The 18655-nt window shown below is 37.6% G+C and overlaps 2 protein-coding genes across 6 annotated transcripts in view; one reads left to right on the top strand and one right to left on the bottom strand.

Annotated features, from left to right (window-relative positions):
• LOC135123560 (putative nuclease HARBI1) overlaps positions 1-18655 on the bottom strand; it is an 85294-nt gene that overhangs the window by 51116 nt on the left and 15523 nt on the right. Inside the window, exons 1-2 of one of the 5 annotated variants that reach the window (XM_064048340.1) lie at positions 14100-14200; positions 12387-13343 (exon numbers count right to left, since the gene is read on the bottom strand). The exons of 3 other annotated variants lie outside the window; for them this stretch is intronic. In XM_064048340.1, the coding sequence (XP_063904410.1) occupies positions 12525-13343; positions 14100-14195 (915 nt within the window). In that variant the 5' untranslated portion in view covers positions 14196-14200 and the 3' untranslated portion in view covers positions 12387-12524. Of the gene's footprint in view, positions 1-12386; positions 13344-14099; positions 14201-18655 lie in introns of those variants that run through there. One more of the 5 variants, XM_064048341.1, reaches the window with a different exon arrangement.
• Positions 4008-5226, top strand: LOC135123183 (uncharacterized). Its single transcript, XM_064047677.1, has 2 exons — positions 4008-4208; positions 4303-5226. The coding sequence occupies exons 1-2, from the start codon at positions 4008-4010 to the stop codon at positions 4816-4818; spliced, it is 717 nt and encodes a 238-aa protein (XP_063903747.1). The 3' UTR covers positions 4819-5226.

Here is an 18655-nt window from a genome sequence, read left to right as displayed (position 1 = left end):
TAATTCTTAAAACTACACTTTTGTTTAAATTTTAATTACCGTAGCAACTCAAATTAACCAACCATCTTCCAATGTGAACATTTTTGAGGAGAATCAAATGCTGAGGCATACTTGCAAACTGTAACTGATTATGATGATATCATCGACTAATTCATATTAGAAGGGTTTGTCATTAAATTGTCATTGACAAGAACATTTACAATGCTCTAAATATGTTGTACGCTTTTTCATTGATTAGAACTCTACTTTCAAGAAAAGAAATAAAAATAATAAAAATAAAAGAATTTATCCAAACAAGTTTACGTTGCTCGTCTTCTCCTTCTCTTGCCTCGTCTCGTCTTTTTCTTCTGGTCTGCATTTATTCCTGTGTCTCGTGCTTGCTCACTGCTTTCCCGTGTTTCGTTTCGTTGTTGGCAAAACTTAAAAACCATATAACTATAGTCATGGGTTGCTAATTCTCAGACTTTTATCCCCACTTTTACCTAAAGATTTAACTGTTGATTTAAGACTATAAAATAGCTTATGATACTGGTTTATAATGCGGGATTCGTGAAATTATTTACTTGTGACATAAGTCTATTTTTATAAAATGGTTGTCCCTATTCTTTTGTAGAAATTGCTCTTTTTTTAATTGTTTTTGAAAGAAATATAACTCAGCCGAGCCTCCCTTCTCAATACATCGACGTTACGCCACTGCTAGCCCGACTACGAGCCGCATAACTTATACCCCGCCCCTGTCACCTTTCGTGGTGAAATTACTTCTACAAACTTACAATAAAAAAATTAAAATCCCTATTCAGATCAATATAGTGACATTCGTGGAAGTGTCTAAAAAGCCTCGACCGGTATTTCATTATTCGTATTCGGGTGGGTGTCTTCTTTTCTTAAAATCCTTTCTGTTCATTATGGCCGTACGCCAATTCTACCTGTTCATTGACACACTGTCTCATTCTCTTCATCTCTTTCTCCATTTACAACGCCTCCATCAATCAAGTAATTTAAGCACAAAATTAAATAGTCTTATCAAAAAGGTGTTTAGGACATATTGAGAGAGTGTAGTAGACAGGGTAGAGATTAGGGATAAGAGGTAATTTTTCAACAGTTAATTTGTAATGCTCAAAAATTCTTAGCTCAGAATAATATAAAGCGAGTTCTTTTATATTGTAGGCCGCCCATCCGGGTTTGGCTGATGAAGGATTAGCAACCCGAAACCGATACCAATAAAATAAATAAGCAATAGTGGACAGAAATTGTTTCTTTTATTTAAAATGAAATTAAAATTTAACTCGAAAAAATAAGATTCGGCTGTATGGGTATAAAAAAAAAGGTCGAAGGTTACTTTGACAGAACTTTCCTCACCCCTGAAATATAATAAAACAACTCCAGGTCTTTTGAAAAATTATAAAATTTGATTATGCGAATTTTATTTTTTTATGAGAACTCATAAGTTAAAATAAAGATATGTATGTAACGTTAAATTAAATGTGAAGAAGCGTGCTGGGCGTACGTTTCAAATGAGTTTTCCCTTAACAAAATTTTGTGATGAGATCATTAACATTTTTGCAAAAACCCGTAAATCCACTTTGGATAGGTGCAGTGTAACAGTATTGTATTCCCAAATTTTCGGGAAAACAAAGTGAGCCGAGTCCAATTTAATCAATAAAATAAATTGACCCTTTCATTAATTTTTATAAGTCACCTGTATAAGAAATTTAAAAACTTAATGCACTGATAAATCACAGGCATATACCCATCACATTTTGCACATTTCGGATAGGATCCATTCAGCAAAATTTTGGGAGGGGATAAACGAATAAATTTTGCTTGACGATTTAGCATGATTACGATAACCCTAAAATATTTACAAAATTGAAGAGTTCGGTTTTGCAGTTTCAAAGTTATATTACAAAATATTGTTATCCAGTTTTCCAAAAATTCTGAATGTCTAAGGTGAGAATTCGACATGGATTCACACAGCATAAGTGCAGGAGTATCTTATTTTATAAATTAAAAAAAATATATAAATTTAGGAGATGACGTCATCCCATTGGTGGAGGGGACGATCAGCCAAATTTTTCTTAGTACTTCAACCATCTACATGATATTCCTAATACACATACAAAATTTGATAACAATCGGTTTAGTAGTTTCGGAGATTACGTAAAATATATATATCAAAAATAAAATTCGCATAATCGAATTTTTTAATTTTTCGAAAGAGCTGGACTTGTTTTATTATATTTCAGGGGTGAGGGAAGTTCTGTTGAAGTAACCTTACCAATTTTTTCAAAACATATTTACACAGTCATATTTACCATATTTAAAATTGTACCATTGAAGTTTCGTTAAGGAAAACCGTTGTTCACAATTAAAAATCTCAAAAGTATCATTACAAGCTACCAGACGACGAGGCACTACCTAGTGTACAGCAGCAGAAGTACTGCACATGTTATATGGATTGAAAGTGGTGGCGCCAGTTGTCGATAATAGTTGATATTCCCAAAAGTCGCAATCGGAATTATGGAAATTTGGGGAACTCCCCGAAATTCCAATTTGATTCCCAAAAGTAACGTTACGCGGTGTTTAGGTTCCCAATATTACCATTCGGCATACATATATATATATATATAAGTATAACACTCCAATTTTGTTTACGACCGTGCCTCCGGTCCAGCCAGACCTTCGTGTCTGGGAAAAGGGGATGAAAGTACCAAAAGAACCACCAAAGGCATTCAGTAGCATTTCAAACTCCTAATCGATCAGTTCGATAAAACACCCCTGCGTGTCCTTTCGTGTCGTAATTATTTTCGTTATACTTGTTATCGCTTTGTGTACTAGTGCCTACACGGTACTCATTTCGTCGCTAGTCATCCCCTTCATCGTCATATCGCTGACACACGCATCACCAGGTAGTCGTAACTTATTGGAGGCAATTATTTTTCGTATTTAATACATTTTCGCGAACAGAGGTGATATATGTAACATGAAGAAATAAAGAAAATTATCTCATCGAAATGCTTGTGAATCTGAAAGTAACAGAAGAATGTGTGAAATTAACCAAATAAATCCCATCATGTGATAATCATGTATCTATTAATAAAAAATGTTTCTGTTCATTAAATAATGCTAAAGATATTTAGGACTGGCTGTAACCGCAAAAAAATGGCGAATTGCATTTTTCAAACTAAAATGCAGTTTAGCAAATCCGATGATTCGAACTTTTCGTGATGAACTAGACAAAACGCAGACGTAAAAAACTGTCAGGTGTGGGATTCGAACCCACGCTCCCTTTCGAGAATCAGGGGCCCTATTCTTGAACTCATGCGACTTCAAGTCGTATACGGAAATCGTCGCATGGTGATTTCGTATGCGAAAGATGAAAGTCGCACGCTCTGTATTCTTGAGCGCTAGACGAATACAATTTCGCATGCGATGTATTTGCGTACAGTCGTAGATAAGTTCATACGGCCTAGATGATGCTTTGCTGTCAGAAACCACTATCGACCAATGGAAGATGAGAGGGAAAATTTAACGTTTTAAGTACAACAAAGATTAATTGGAAGTCCCGCAAGTTAATAATATGGAATTTATCGGTTTTACTGTGAATATTATGTTAACTATCAAGTGATATCAATATAACTGGAAACAGCAAATAATATAATTTGTTTTTAATAACATAATTCTTTATGTTTTATTCTAAAACATGTGTCCGGTATAAAAATGTATTAAATCACTTACTAATTGAAGGGTTGAAATTTTCCTAAAGACGACTTTCTCTTTTCTCAAAAAGACAGTTGGGACGGAAGGGTGAATGTTATCAGTTTAGAAAGTTGGGACGATAAGGCTGAATGTTATCAGTTTCGAAAGTTGGGACGGAAATAGCGATTTAGGGATTAAGTTGTTTATTTCTAAGTTTGGTCATTTTGTTCACTTGTAAACTGTACTCCGTACGACGAGGAGCTATCTAGTTATATTCGAGAGTTTGTGAGTTTATTTAATAAAAAAACATGAGTGGAACGAAGAGTGCGCACATTTCAAGTGAACAAAAAACACGTTTAATTTCGTTCATGCAAGAAAATAAAGAATTACTCGAGGGGAAGTTCACAAAGAATTTTACGTTTAAAACAGCGCAAAACCTGTGGAACAGGGCTGCCGAAGAACTAAATTCCATTCCGGGGGCCCGAAAAGACTGGAAACAATGGAGAAAGGTAAGATGAATTATGAAAAATACAGCTTCGTAATTTTTTAACAAATGAAATTCTCCGAATATTTGAAAACTGTAATGGTATCGATTTTTTACAGACTTGGCAGGACTTGAAGGCTAAAACGAAGTCGAAAAAGGCTGACATGATTAAAGAATCGAAGAAAACCGGTGGTGGGCCACCTCCGGAAGATCTAGATTCAGGGGAAGAGAAAATAATACAAATAATTGGAAATACCGTTATAGAAGGTCAAGACGTCCCCGAATCCACGATTAGGTTTAATTGGGATGGAGATAGTTCTTCTCAACTGCCAGCAGAATTGTTAGAGCCGACAGAAGAACAAGTGGAAGAGAAAAAAAAAGAGAGAATTTTACCCGAAGAAAAACCCCAATTTTCTAGAAAGCGGAAAGCCCGTCCCGCAGAACGATTAGACAAGAGTCTAAAAGCATCAGAGCAGTTGGTCAAACTGACTACGGAAAAAAACAAAATGAAAGAAAAATATTATGAAAAAAAAATTCTTTTATTGGAGCGGCAAGTAAAGGCCAAAGAAGAAATCGCAGAATCGCTGAAAATAATCGCTAATAGGTTAAGGAGAAATAATGGTAGTCTATTATAAAATAATAAATATATTTCATTTATTTTCAAAAATAATTTCTTATTATTCGAGCTTGCATTGTGCGCCCTGCAGCAAGTTGCGGGTTGACTCGCTCGTTATGTGCAATTTGCTCATCATTGATATTCATACCAAAATCCACTTCTACCTCATCGTTGTCTTCTGGTTCTTCTACATTATTAGCAATGCACATATTGTGCAATACTACACAGGCCTTGATTATTTTTCCCGCTTTTTCGGGGTGGTAATGCAACACTCTGTGTTTAAGCAAACACCTAAACCTCATTTTCAAGACACCATTACACCTTTCGATTATAGATCGTGTCCTTTTCTGCGACTCGTTGTATCTACCTTCAGGGGTATTTGGGACGACATTTTGAATTGGCGTCATGAGCCATGGCCTAAGAGCATATCCTGAATCACCTGCGTAAAAAATATTTTTTGCCTGATTTATATGAAATGTTGCTTAATCTTTACCTAAAACATAATAAGTCGAATGACCTCGAGTATGCAAATTTTGTAGGAAGTCTAGCACGTTGCTATTGTTCCATATAAAACTATCATGGGTGCTTCCAGGATATCTTGCATTTACATTCAAAATGCGCAGGTTAGCGTCACATACCTATATATAAGACATACTGTTAATGTTACTTTATTTTTTATCATACTGACCAATTGAACATTTATGGAGTGATAATTTTTCTGTTCACATAAATATGTTCTGGATACACTGCGTCATTTGATTTTGGAGGTACAATTGCAACATGTGTGCAATCTACACAACCAATGACCCCCGGAAACTGGTATCGCTGATAAAACCTGTTAGATATTATATTGATATTCACATAATTAAGATAAAAATATAAAAAAATGTGCGATGCTTATGAAGCACGAGTGGAGGCAGAAAAACGTCGGGGTAAAGAGGCACGATATTTACCCCGCGAAAAAAACAACCTATTGGCTTCCACACAGTTTCAACTTTCTCCATCTGGACGCGGTACATCGGTAGCTGTGGGTTTAAAAATGCCCACAGGCGATGTGGTATGCCGAATACATAACCAAGCCGAGACGGCCTTTTGCGAATTTGACCAGAGGGAATTTGTGGAATTTTCGAACAAAATGATGAAGATGGTGCCTCAAATTCGGAATCCAGTATCTGGCCGACATGTTTTATGTGCGCTGAAAAAATACAACGTGATACTGTGCCGAAACAAGATAGTGATGTTCCAACCGGTTTTTCAGACAAGGGAGCATCCCCTCTTTGTTTCGGCAGAGTCTATAATGAAGATTATTGATCAGAGATTATTTGTTATTAATTTATTGCACGAACACAGTGTACGTAAAACATGTTGGCCCGATTACGACGATTTTGTATTAGAGGTTGCCAAATTCATCATCAACAATGCTGTCGAATTTACGGACAAGGTGTTGATAAACATAATTCGCCAAGTACAATTGCCATACACTTCTCTTCGAAATGAGATGTAAATTTTTTGATACTATCCGTAAGCATGTGTACGACGTAATAGACCGGTTGAAGAAATAAATATATTTTTACAAAAAAGAGATTTTTTTAGTTAGTTATAGGTTTCATTGATACATATACATATATATATTACAATGATGTGAACGAGTGTTTTTTATTTTATAGGTACATCGGCTAATGTTACAAACGACTCTGTATTGAATGGTTGTCAGGCGAATCAGACAGGTTTGGGAGAGGTTCGCGGCGACAGTAACGATGCTATTCCATCAACGTCTAGAGGTACTAATGGTAAGTTTTTAAATGTTTGTACATTAGTTGTAAACATACGCTATAAGAGTAACATTAATATACATAACTTTCAAGGAAACTGCGACGTCGGTGGTTTGCCAAATATTGAGGCAAACAAATACATACATTGTGGCGAGGAGTTTGTGCGACATATTGAGAAATTTGGATTTACAAAACGATGTCTAAATTTTAGATTTAACGATCAGCTGGAAGATTACGAACAAAATCCGGCCAACTGGTTAAAGGTAATACGACTGATCTACATGTCCGACAATGCTAATTTTCTTATTTTTTCTTTAGAATGCTATTGAAGAGTTGTTGCGTCATACATGCCGTAGCTTTGTACACAGTGACTTAATCGGTATCACGATGAGGAACGCGAACTTTCCAGACAAACCTATGGGGATTTCTTTTAGAAAATATTCACAAATTAACGCCCAAGTTATAATGGCTGTGATATCGTCCGTTTTTCGCTAGCGACGATTTACAAATTCAAGTGGACTGTGTTAGACCACCAGCCGCCTATGGTTCCAGAGTTGACGGAAAATGCGTGACCTTTGACCAGTTTAGTGCACAGAAAAACAGCATATTCGTGATCAACAACAAAGACAAACGGTGTTTGGGAGCTGCTCTGGTCGTGGCAATGGCGTACTGCAACAGAGGCTTCAAGCGCGTGTCATTGAAGAAATTCAAAGGCCGGAGGGGTGAGCAATTAATGAATGAAATGGTCACAGATTTGTGTCGAAGAGCTGAGGTTGACTTATCAGACGGCGCTCATTATGGTCACATTACAGATTTTCAAGCGTATCTAAATGATTACACTATTGTTGTTTATAACTCGCGGGACGGTAGCTCCGTATATTTTGAAGGCCCCAGGGCTCCGGGTAGAAACTGTTTAAATTTGATTATGGAAAATCATCATTTTAATGTCATTTTAAGCCTGACTGGCGTTTTTGCAACATCGTACTACTGCGAACTATGTCATGCAAAATACTCTAAACCTAACAGACATAAAAAATGCCCCTACATCTGCCCCAGCTGCCACAATAATCCACCCTGTGATAAACACGATACGACTAAAGAATGCCATGTTTGTCTACGCGTGTTTAGAAGTAATAATTGCTTCGTAAACCACGTAGAAAATGGTACATGCAAGAAATTTCAAAAATGTCCCGTGTGCCATAAACATGTTTGGGTTGAAAAATCGAAACACGTGTGTGGCGTTAGCTACTGCACAACATGTGGCAAAAATCAACCAAGTCGTCATTTGTGTTACATGAAGCCGAAATGTCTTTCGGACGATAGTTCCGTTGAGAAAGCATCATCATTTTTATTTGTTTTCTACGATCTGGAGACCACTCAGGAAACAGAAATTGATAAAAACACATATCTCCATCAACCCAACCTTTGCATTATGCAGCAGGTAAGCCCTTTATGCATCAATGATAATGACAATTTTGACCAAAATTGTGATTATTGCGGTGTGCGTCAGCACATTTTTACGGAGAAACCCGTAGATGAATTTTTAGATCGCTTAGTTTCACTGTCGGACAAATTTAAAATTACTGCTGTAGCGCATAATATGCGAGGCTTTGATGGAGCTTTTGTTTTAAGAAATATTTTTGAAAACGTAAGCAGGTGGAAACCACAGATAATTCGTACGGGGACAAAATTAATTTCAATTACTTGCGGCTCATCTATTAGGTTTATAGACAGCCTTAATTTTGTGCAATTACCTCTCGCCCAGTTTTCAAAAGCATTTAAACTTCAGGAAACCAAAGGTTATTTTCCTCATTTTTTTAACGAAAGAGCAAACGCTGGGTATGATGATCCTATTCCTGATCAAAGTTATTACGGCTGTGAAAGTATGTCCCCAAAAGACCGGGGAGAATTTCTTAAATGGCACGATGAACTTGTTCGGAACAATTACCGATTTAAAATGTTTGACGAAATACTTCGATACTGCCTACAAGATGTTAACATTTTAAGAAAGGGTTGTCTTAAATTTAGAGAATGCTTTTTGAAAACAAATAATGTCGACCCTTTTTTAGAATGTTTAACTATTGCGTCGGCGTGTAATTTGGGGTTTCGGAAAAATTTTTTTAAACTATTGGTATAATTCCTAATAATGGTTATCGGCTCACCGATGTGGATCGTCAGTTTGTCGGTACATTCGTCGCCGATGAACTGCGCAAGGCTGTAGAGTGTAATTATAAGGTGGTAGAGATTTTTGAGGTATGGGAGTACCAGACTATTCAATACAACAAAGATACAGGCACCGTCGGCTTATTCACTGAGTACGTCAACAATTTTTTAAAACTGAAGCAAGAATGTAGTGGTTGGCCGCAGTGGTGTAAGTCGGATGATGATAAAAGACGGTATATTGCGCAGTACAAAGAACGGGAAAATATAGAGCTCGACGAGTCTAACATCTCGCAAAATGGCGGGTTGCGACTTTTGGCCAAATTTATGCTAAACTCTTTTTGGGGTAAATTTGGTCAAAAGGAGAATGCCCACAAGACGGACATAATAGATGAGCCATTGAATTTGTTTAAATTAATTACAAATCACAGTGTCGACGTTCACAGTTTGACGGTGATTAACACGTTGACTGCCGTAATAGTCACACAAATTTCGATCCTGCTGGCCGAAAGTTTTCTATGTTAAAATACGCCAGCAATATATCCCTTGACTTGAAATAAAAGTATATTTTCATAAAAAAAAAACAATTTTTCTTTTGTTTTGAGGTGAGAAGCATTATATGATTCACGCGGCCCATATAGTTCATATTTGCACTAATGGCCATGTGAATCATAAGCCGATGCACATGAAAACTTGTTTATTCTTGCAGAAATGCAACGCTCTGCAGTAATCTTGTTCATTCTTGTGCGTCCAACGGTAGTGTTGGTTTATTCGGTTTGCGTCCCCTGCATAGTTTTTACTATATCTCAATTGTTGGTGTTGTACAAAATGAATTACGAAAAAGAACAAGAGGAACTGAATCGCCTTTGGCAGGAATGTCTCTCAGACGAAGACGATAATGAACCGTTTGAAGATTCAGGTGATGAATTTGTCCCAGAAAGCTCTGATGATTCTTCTAATGATGAACCAATTTCCAAAAAATTAAAGTTTGTAAAGGAGCCAATTCCTTCTACATCCAGGGATACACCCGACAGTGTTTTGGACACAATAAACGATGTGATTGAAAGATGTATGGAAGAAGGTAGTGACGAAGATAATGCAAATGAACACTGTGACAATACTAACGAACTAACGTGGGAGGATGTGAGCGGACGAAATTTGAAATTGTTTCCTTTCACAGAAATAAATGTTGGAGTCAAAGAAGAAATACATGCTGAATATTACGACAAAGGTCCCTACGAGTTTTTCAAGCTGTTTCTAACTGACGAACTGATAAGCATGATGGTGATAGAGGCCAACAGGTATGCGACTCAGTGCAAAGCCTCTGCAACATTGCCCAAAGCCCGCATTCGTGAATGGCATGATACAAATTGTGAGGAAATGGAAAGTTTTATTGGAACTCTCGTTTGGATGGGTTTGTGTCCATTTTCTTCAATCGAGGCGTATTGGTCCAAATGTGTCGTTTACACCAACAAAATAAAAGACATCATGTCTCGAAATCGTTTCCAGCTGCTTCTCAAGTCGTGGCATTTCCACAACAACGAAATACTGACAGAAGATAGATTGCAGAAAATCACTCCTCTGACAAATCTGCTGATCAAAAATTTTCAAAACGTTGTTATTCCGAAAGAGCATGTATGTATAGACGAAACTTTAGTGCCATTTCGGGGGCGTTTGAGTTTTCGCCAATATATAAGCAACAAAAGACATAAATTTGGCATCAAGCTTTATAAACTGTGTCTTGAAAAAGGATACACATATAATTTGCAAGTATATTGTGGAAAGGATAAAGTACCCAATCAGTCTTCTTCAGAAAAAGTCGTTCTTTCTTTGTCTGACAATCTGTTAGATAAGGGGCGTACAATTTACACCGATAATTATTACACCAGCATTTCCTTAGCGCATCAGTTGTTGAAGAGAAACACACATTTAGTTGGAACGCTGAGAACCAATAGGAAATTTAATCCCAAACATATAACGGAAAAGAAATTACAAAAAGGTGACACAATTGCCGCCGAAAGTAACACAGGTATAGTGATTCAAAAATGGAAAGACAAGCGAGATGTTTGTACTTTGAGCACAAAACATACCGCTGAAATGAAAACAGTCAGCCACTTCGGTAAAGACAGTCAAAAACCAATAGTTGTAACTGTTTACAACAAGCACAAATCTTACATAGACTTGTCAGATCAAATGAAGTCTTACACCACTTCGCTACGAAGGGGTGTAAAATGGTATCGCAAACTTGCTGTTGAACTGATTGTGGGTGCTGCGGTGGTAAATGCTCACATTCTACATCAAGAGGTAGCTAATGAAAAAATGTCGATCACGAAATTCAAAGAAGAACTTGCTCTGAAACTAACTAAAATAGACATTCGTCATGACACAACGCACCATCAACAAGCCGAGCATGTGTTAGAAGATGTAGGAACCAAGAGTCGCCGTAGGTGTGTTGTGTGTTATGAAAAACTTTCAAAAACTGACAGAAAACTTGCCCAGTCAAAAACTCCTCAATCGAGATATCGCTGTATAACATGTAGTAAAAATTACTGTTTGAATTGTTTCTTTGAAGTTCATAAATGTACAAAATAACTGTTTATATTTTGTTGATTTATATGTTTACATATTTTGAGATACACATATTTTCCTATCGTTCACAAAAAATGTTATGTTTCAATACAAATAATATTTTATTTTACATTATGTTTTTGTTTATATTTTATTGAATGCTGTGTTTGAATAAATATATATTATATTCCATCGATAGCTTCATTGTCTTTTCGAAAATTGTCAACAAGAAATTTGAGGCTCTGAGAATCAACCTATGATTCACACAGGCGCAGGCCAATTATGGTTTCTATTAGTTACAGCCGTACATTTTAGGCTCCATAAGTATTACATTGATGTGAGAAGCGTTAGTTGCTTTAGCCGGCCACTACAACGTGTAGTGTCTGAGAATCATTTCTTGATACTCGCGGCTGTTATGGCCAAATCTCTATGCATCACAAAGCTACGGTCAGACACAGTTACTTTTGCAGCGCAGCCAATTAATATACTGCACAAAATCATACTGCACAAGTGTGCACTCCTCTGCAGCTGCAGCAAAAGCGTATGCAGTATGGTAGCTCGCAACTTTTTACGATGCGCGCAGCACTAGAAGTTGCTGTGTGTGAACGACTATTTTTTAATGCTGCACGTGCAACAAAAAATATATGTTTGGGTGAAACTTTACTGCGACTGCAGGCGCAGTTTTACGACTTGAGCGAAGGAAGGCACATAGTGTAAAATTATAAGGTAAGAAATATATACAGTAATCTACGGAATTTCGTTAATTATAATTCACTTGAAATGTGTACCTATATAAAATACATATGTAGATATTTGATTGTTGAAGAAAATGGCGCAACCATTAAAATGGCAACGAGAAGACGTAAAAAAACTGATAGAATTGGTAGAAGAAAGACAGTCCCTGTGGAATGTCAATCACAAGGATTACCATAATCAGATCAAACGAAGAAACGCCATCGAGGAAATTGCTGCAGCACTCAAGATTGGGAATGAGGAAGTAAAAAAAAAATCCATACTCTGAGAGCGCAGTACTCCAAAGAACGCGCAAAAATGACCAAGACACACTCTGGAATGTCTGAAGGGCAGCTATACAAAACGAAGTGGGAATTTTTTGATTCATTGCAATTTATGTTTCGGCACACGGGCAAGACAAAAACAATAGATTCTATAGTGAGTATATAATTATTAAGTATGTATGCTGTCGTTACATGTGTAGGTAATAGTTTTAAATATAATACCGTTGCCAGGGAACTTCTCCCTCTCGACAGAAATATTCTTTAAACTCGTCTCGAATCATTTTTGCCGCCATAGTAGCATTTCTAGGCACTGTAGTTCTTTGCAGAGGCTCCAGAACAACTGCTTCGGTATTACGCCATGTGCCTAACGTGATTGTACCGTCCTCGTTGTCTGTATCAAAAGTACCTAATGGTGCATATACTGCTGAAGAACGTTTTCGAGACATCAAAAAATTATGTAATACACACACAGCACTGACAATTATTTTCACTTTGGGTGGAGATAGTTCCATAGTTCTTCGGAGAACTCGAAAACGGGCTGAAGCAATTCCAAAAACATTTTCAATTATTCTTCGGGCTCGAGAGAGACGATAGTTAAAAATACGTTCTGGTACACTTTGACTTTTGAAAGCAAATGGTTTCAGCATATACGGTTTTAATGCAAATGCATCATCTGCAACAACAACATAGGGGATAGGTTGTTTTCTCCCTGGCAATGGTGTTGATTCTGGGATGTTGAGTGTGTTGTTTTCCAGCGCTTGTGATAATGAACAATTCATGTAAACGCCGCCATCTGAATCGCGACCAGGAGCGCCAATGTTAATATACAAAAATTTGTAATTGGCATCGGCTAAACCCATGAGAATAATGCTATGCGCTTGTTTGTAGTTAAAATATAGACTTCCACTATTTGGTGGCGCTTTGATATTTATGTGCTTCCCATCTATAGCTCCCAAGCAATTGGGAAAATTCCATTTCTCAGCAAAGTGACGTGAAACTTGCTTCCATTCGTCTTCTGTATCCGGTATCTATAATTGGAAAAACAAAAAACGCGAATTAGTACTCTGCATTGTGCCTTTCTCTTATACAACAAAATATGTAAAGGAAAAATCATGTCGTTATTTTTGTAAAATTGGTTTGCAGGGTGCAGCAGCAGCTAATGAGGATAGTACTGATGATATAAGTGAGGTATATAGCAGTCATCCTTCATCTTCCAGTGACCAATTCTGCTTCGAACAAGCGCTACCACTCGAACAAGAGAGTAACGAAAAACAATCAGGTAGCCCATTGGCTGCTGAGCCGGCATTAATGTCACCCATGGGTTTGAAGACTCCAGGGCGCCCATTACCAAAGAAACGGCGCCCGAATCAACGCAGTATAGATATACAAGAAGAAACTGCCTTGAAAACGTCCATGACATTGTTGTCGGCATCTACTCGTACCGACGAATTTACGATTTTTGGAGAATATGTGGCAAATGAACTTAGACTGTTGACCACTTCGCCAGACATTCAGTTCAAGATGAAATATGACATCCAAAACTTAATTTTAAATGCCAGTATGGAACACGCCATAAGGCATAACAACAGGCAAGCGACTGTGGTGCCTTCAGCCCCGCCATCTACTACTTCGAGAAGCTCGTGGGACGAAGGATCACAACCTAATGAAAGCAAGGAAGATCAACAGTCGCAGGACTCCAACTTGGGTCATTTCTTACGAATGTCAACAACAATGTTCGCAGAATAAACACTGTTTTTAGTTTCATATACAGTATTTTTACTTACTTTTAAATATTCGTCTTTCAAAACATTATAAATTGCTTGGCAAACTTCCGGTATGATTGTTGAAATTGTATTAGCTGGTATGCGGAATAAGTACATTAAAGATTTATAGCTATCACCTAAAAACGTATACATGTTTAGATAGGTATTGCAAAGAAGTCGCTTGAACACACTCACCAGTTGCTAAATATCGCAACGTCACGATTAACCGTTCAGTTGGTGTAATAGCTCGTCTCATTAACGTATCTTGTTTTGTTATGAGAGGCGATACTTTATTTAACAGATAGTCGAAATCTGTAACTGACATCCTTAAAAAGTTTCGATAGAAGGTTTCATCACCTAGTCTTAACTCTTGCAGCAAATTGGCAACGACTCCAGATTCTTCTCTTTTTTGGATCCACTCTCGTACCCAAATTTTTCTTTTAGTTCGTTGTTTTCTTCTTTTTCTCCTATAGAGCAAGATTACCGCAAGACATGCTGCAGCTTTGCACTTTTCGGCCACCATTCGTTCACTTTTTAGGAGACACGTTCACGACCACGACTTCTTAAAAATGATGTCGAACAGCACAGGAAGCAGTAAAATGCAGCGGCTGATGCCAAAACTGCACACACCGTGTGAATAGCTGTGCAACTTCTTTGTATACCCGCAACTTTTGTAGGCAGCCGCAGCACAGAAAACTGCACGCAACACGTTTTTGATCGTATATGTGTGAACACGACATGCACCTTTTGCAGCTGCAACCAAAAAGTTGCGCTGCAAAAGTAGCTGTGTCTGACCTTAGCTTTACGCTTCTCACGGCAGCCAACGTGTTAACAGTGACGTCTTGTTGGCAACTTGGGAACGTCGACAGAAAGATGTTATTCCTTTAAAAACTGTGAACGTCGCAATAGCTGCATACACCACAGCCGCTGCTAGGTTAGTTTTGTATAGCTACCTAGAAAAGCTCGACCGAAGAGTGCTCTATTATGACACGGATAGTATTATCTTCACAAAAAAAGAAGGGGAGTGGGTTCCACCTGTAGGCGATTTTCTGGGAGATCTCACGGACGAGTTAGCAGAGTACGGGGCTGGTAGTCACATTCGAGAGTTTGTAAGCGGAGGCCCCAAAAACTACGCGTACAAATTTTTTAAGACCCAAGACCAAACTTATGAAACGCGATGTAAGGTAAAGGGCATATCATTAAATTATAAAAATCAAAAATCCATCAATTTCGAAAACATTAAAAAGCTACTGTTTAGTAACTACCGGCCTCGTGATGGTGATGAAAATCAGAACATCATTACAATAAATGACCGTCGCATACTTAGGACGCAGCAGTACGACATTGTCACAAAAAATTGCGACAAGACGTATCGCATAAATTATACCAAGCGCCGGCGTCTTCCCGATTGTTATGACACGTTACCCTACGGGTACGTCGATAATGTCATCATATAGATACTTATTTTTATTTAATATGCATTTGTATATATCTGTATTTATTTATTTATGTATTTATTTATCTCATTTAAAACATGTTATCTGTGTACACAACTATTATGCATATGTCTCTTAAGAATATACATTTATAACTATATATACATATTTATTTATTTATTCGATCAGCCTTTCCTTTATACACTAATTCGACCAATGAGAAGCATGGCTGGAGTTTCGAAGGCGCTGGTAATTAGGGAGCTGCACTTTAGAACCGCTGGTAATTAGTACCGGGAAAAACCCAACGCTGGTGATTAAGACAGCCGGTAATTACCTCTGCTGGTGATTAAGTGGTGATTAAGACCACCGGTAATTACCGCTGGTAATTAGGACCAAAAACGCACTAATTACCCGCTCATACTACTACTCGCAATTTTAACAAGGATCCCCTGGAAACATTTTTTGGCGCAATTTGGCAAGTCATGGGGCTAGAAATATTAACCCGAGCCATCTGCATTTAAAGGCTCATTTAAGAGTGTGCTCATTAATAATTTTACATCAAAACATTCAGCAGGTAGGAAAATGTATAACCCCGGGTGTACCTCAAACTGAAAACCCAGCCACTGTGGGGTTGCAACCGCCTAAGAGGAAGCGAATCTGTGGGGTTGAGGTAAAAAGGCGGAGGAAGGCTCGCTTGGGATAAACCCCTAGGGCAAAAGGCAGGCTACAATAGCAAACCCAGAACATCCCGGGGGAGAGAGGACCTCAGGGTCAAAAAAGAGAGTGCGGTCTTCAACCTCCACACCTCCGGTAGCACAAAAGCAAAAGCGAATGAAGAGGCAGCACACCACCTCTAACGAACATAGCTACACGGAGGTAGCTGCAAGTCATCTCCGTGAAGCTGTGATTGATGTACAACATCCACTTTGCAAGCTGACTGCTAACCAGGTGGAGTTGGTACAAAATGGACTGATGGGAGCACTGGACAGACAACTTAACCATCGGGAAGGCAAACAGCCACTTTCAGGGGCATCAAGTACACAGGAGAAATCCTAAAGATAACCCGTAAAGACGAGGTGTCTCTGGAATGGCTAAAGCAAACAGTGCGCTCTCTAACACCCTTGTGGGAAGGCGCACAACTTGGCTGAGCTACCAAGACTGCAAGTCCCTCATTTTTTTAAGGGGATTAGAAATAACCTAATGAAATGTCAGTAGTAGTTATATAGCTGGAATTCTAGGCCCGGTCAAATGAGGTCAAACTGGCCTAGAACCCATATTACCTTTTATCATCCTTCTATCCCCACTTTTATTGTGTAGTTGTGTAAATGTCCACGTATTCGCCTGTAAGGATTCTTTAGAATTGTGAATTCAATTACTTTACTGTTTTAAAGTTGAAATGTCTTCTTTCATTTCTGCCTTGAGTAAAGAATCTCACTTGCAAGCTTTTGTAACTTTAAAAGAAAATAAAAAACATTTAATCAAAAATTTTAGTCTTTTTACAAAATACGCCTGCAGAACCATTCTACCACATCGACCTACGGAAAAATTCACCGATTTAAATATCGACGACCTGAGGAAAATCGTAAACGGTTTGAAGTTCTATTTCCTAAATAAAAGTCCGATCGCTCAAACCCTCAACCAATGACAATGAAAACACGTCAAGTACGATTACAATGTTTCGTCGAAAATTAGATTTATATTTAAAATCTATTAATTCATTAAAAAAAAGCTTGCCTTTCCTCCGAAATGCATACGGGTTGTAGGGGGAGGAAGACAAAATTCATCAGCAAACTGAGAGTGAGGATGAGTTTTATAGTACTCCATCGACAGCTTCGGAAGTTCTGGTGGTTTCCCATTCAAAATGTGCGGCGGAAAAAACTAAAAGCAAAAAAGCATCAACCGATACATGAAGAAAGTCTGTGAGTTTCAGAAATTACTGACTGAATCTAAAAAAGAACTTAAGAAATAGTAAAAAATCTGGGGTAGAGGTGGTGTAAAATAAAGAAATAAAGAAAATTATCTCATCGAAATGCTTGTGAATCTGGAAGTAAGAGAAGACTGTGAAATTAACCAAAGAAATCCTATCATGTGGTAATCATGTATCTATTAATAAAAAATGTTTCTGTTCATTAAATAATCCTAAAGATATTTAGGACTGGCTGTAACCGCAAAAAAAATGACGGCAAACTGAAATGCAGTTTAGCAAATCCGATGATTCGAACTTTTCGTGATGAACTAGACAAAACGCAGACGTAAAAAACTGTCAGGTGTGGGATTCGAACCCACGCTCCCTTTCGAGAATCAGATCTCGAAGCTGAAGTCGTAATAGGACGGGAAAAAACTGAGTTGTTAAGAATTTTATTTCGTAACCAACACTGTATTCATGTGGTCAACTTTCGTCTAATTCTCAACAACTCGTAATAAGTCCCCACTAATTAACCTATGCTGTTACCGATAAAATTAGTATTAGAGCACCTGCCCATCACAAAAACAAGTCCTATCCTTATAGTTTCACTTCCATCCTCTAGGATTTCTAAACTTTTATTTTCACCTGTTTCCACCTCTCTGAATCCGAACCCAGCTATCGACGAGTTTAAAAAACCTTTCTTCTTCCTCGAGCCCTCGAACAGTATAGTTCTGATAAAATCTGTGAAGTCTAACCGTCGTTATTTTTGAATCACTCAATGATACCCATAAATCATTATGGGCTATTTGTTCATAACTGTTGTAAAGAAATCTTTAATAAGCAAAGTATCAGTGCAGCAGTATTTTGTATGAAATTTATCCTAAGATACCCAGTTTGTTAAGATATCATGTACAAAGTAAGGAAAATGTGTTACCATTAACCAATTCAGCGTTCAGAAAAATAGCATCTTCGTCGTCAACTATAAAGACAATTGGTGAAACTAACACACTAACACTATTAACCCTGAAGTTGTTGCCAAAATCAGCCACAAACAGGATAAAAAGCATTGGACTTAATTATTCTCCTTGCAGAGCACCAGCAGCTCTCGACACGGGCAGTGAATACGATGAAAAATACCCGACCAACTACCATAAAGGCCGTTTTACCATCAATAATTAAATAATTATGGTAGTAACTTTGAAATAAAAACCAAAAAAAAAGAAAACCACTGACAG

Source organism: Zophobas morio, unplaced genomic scaffold, assembly GCF_036711695.1.
Source record: "Zophobas morio isolate AGI-343-1 ecotype UQ-CSIRO unplaced genomic scaffold, CSIRO_AGI_Zmor_V1 ptg000006l, whole genome shotgun sequence".
Taxonomy (NCBI): Eukaryota; Metazoa; Arthropoda; class Insecta; order Coleoptera; family Tenebrionidae; genus Zophobas; species Zophobas morio.
Note: the sequence above shows the minus strand (reverse complement) of the source record. Positions and strands in the feature narration are given on the sequence as shown.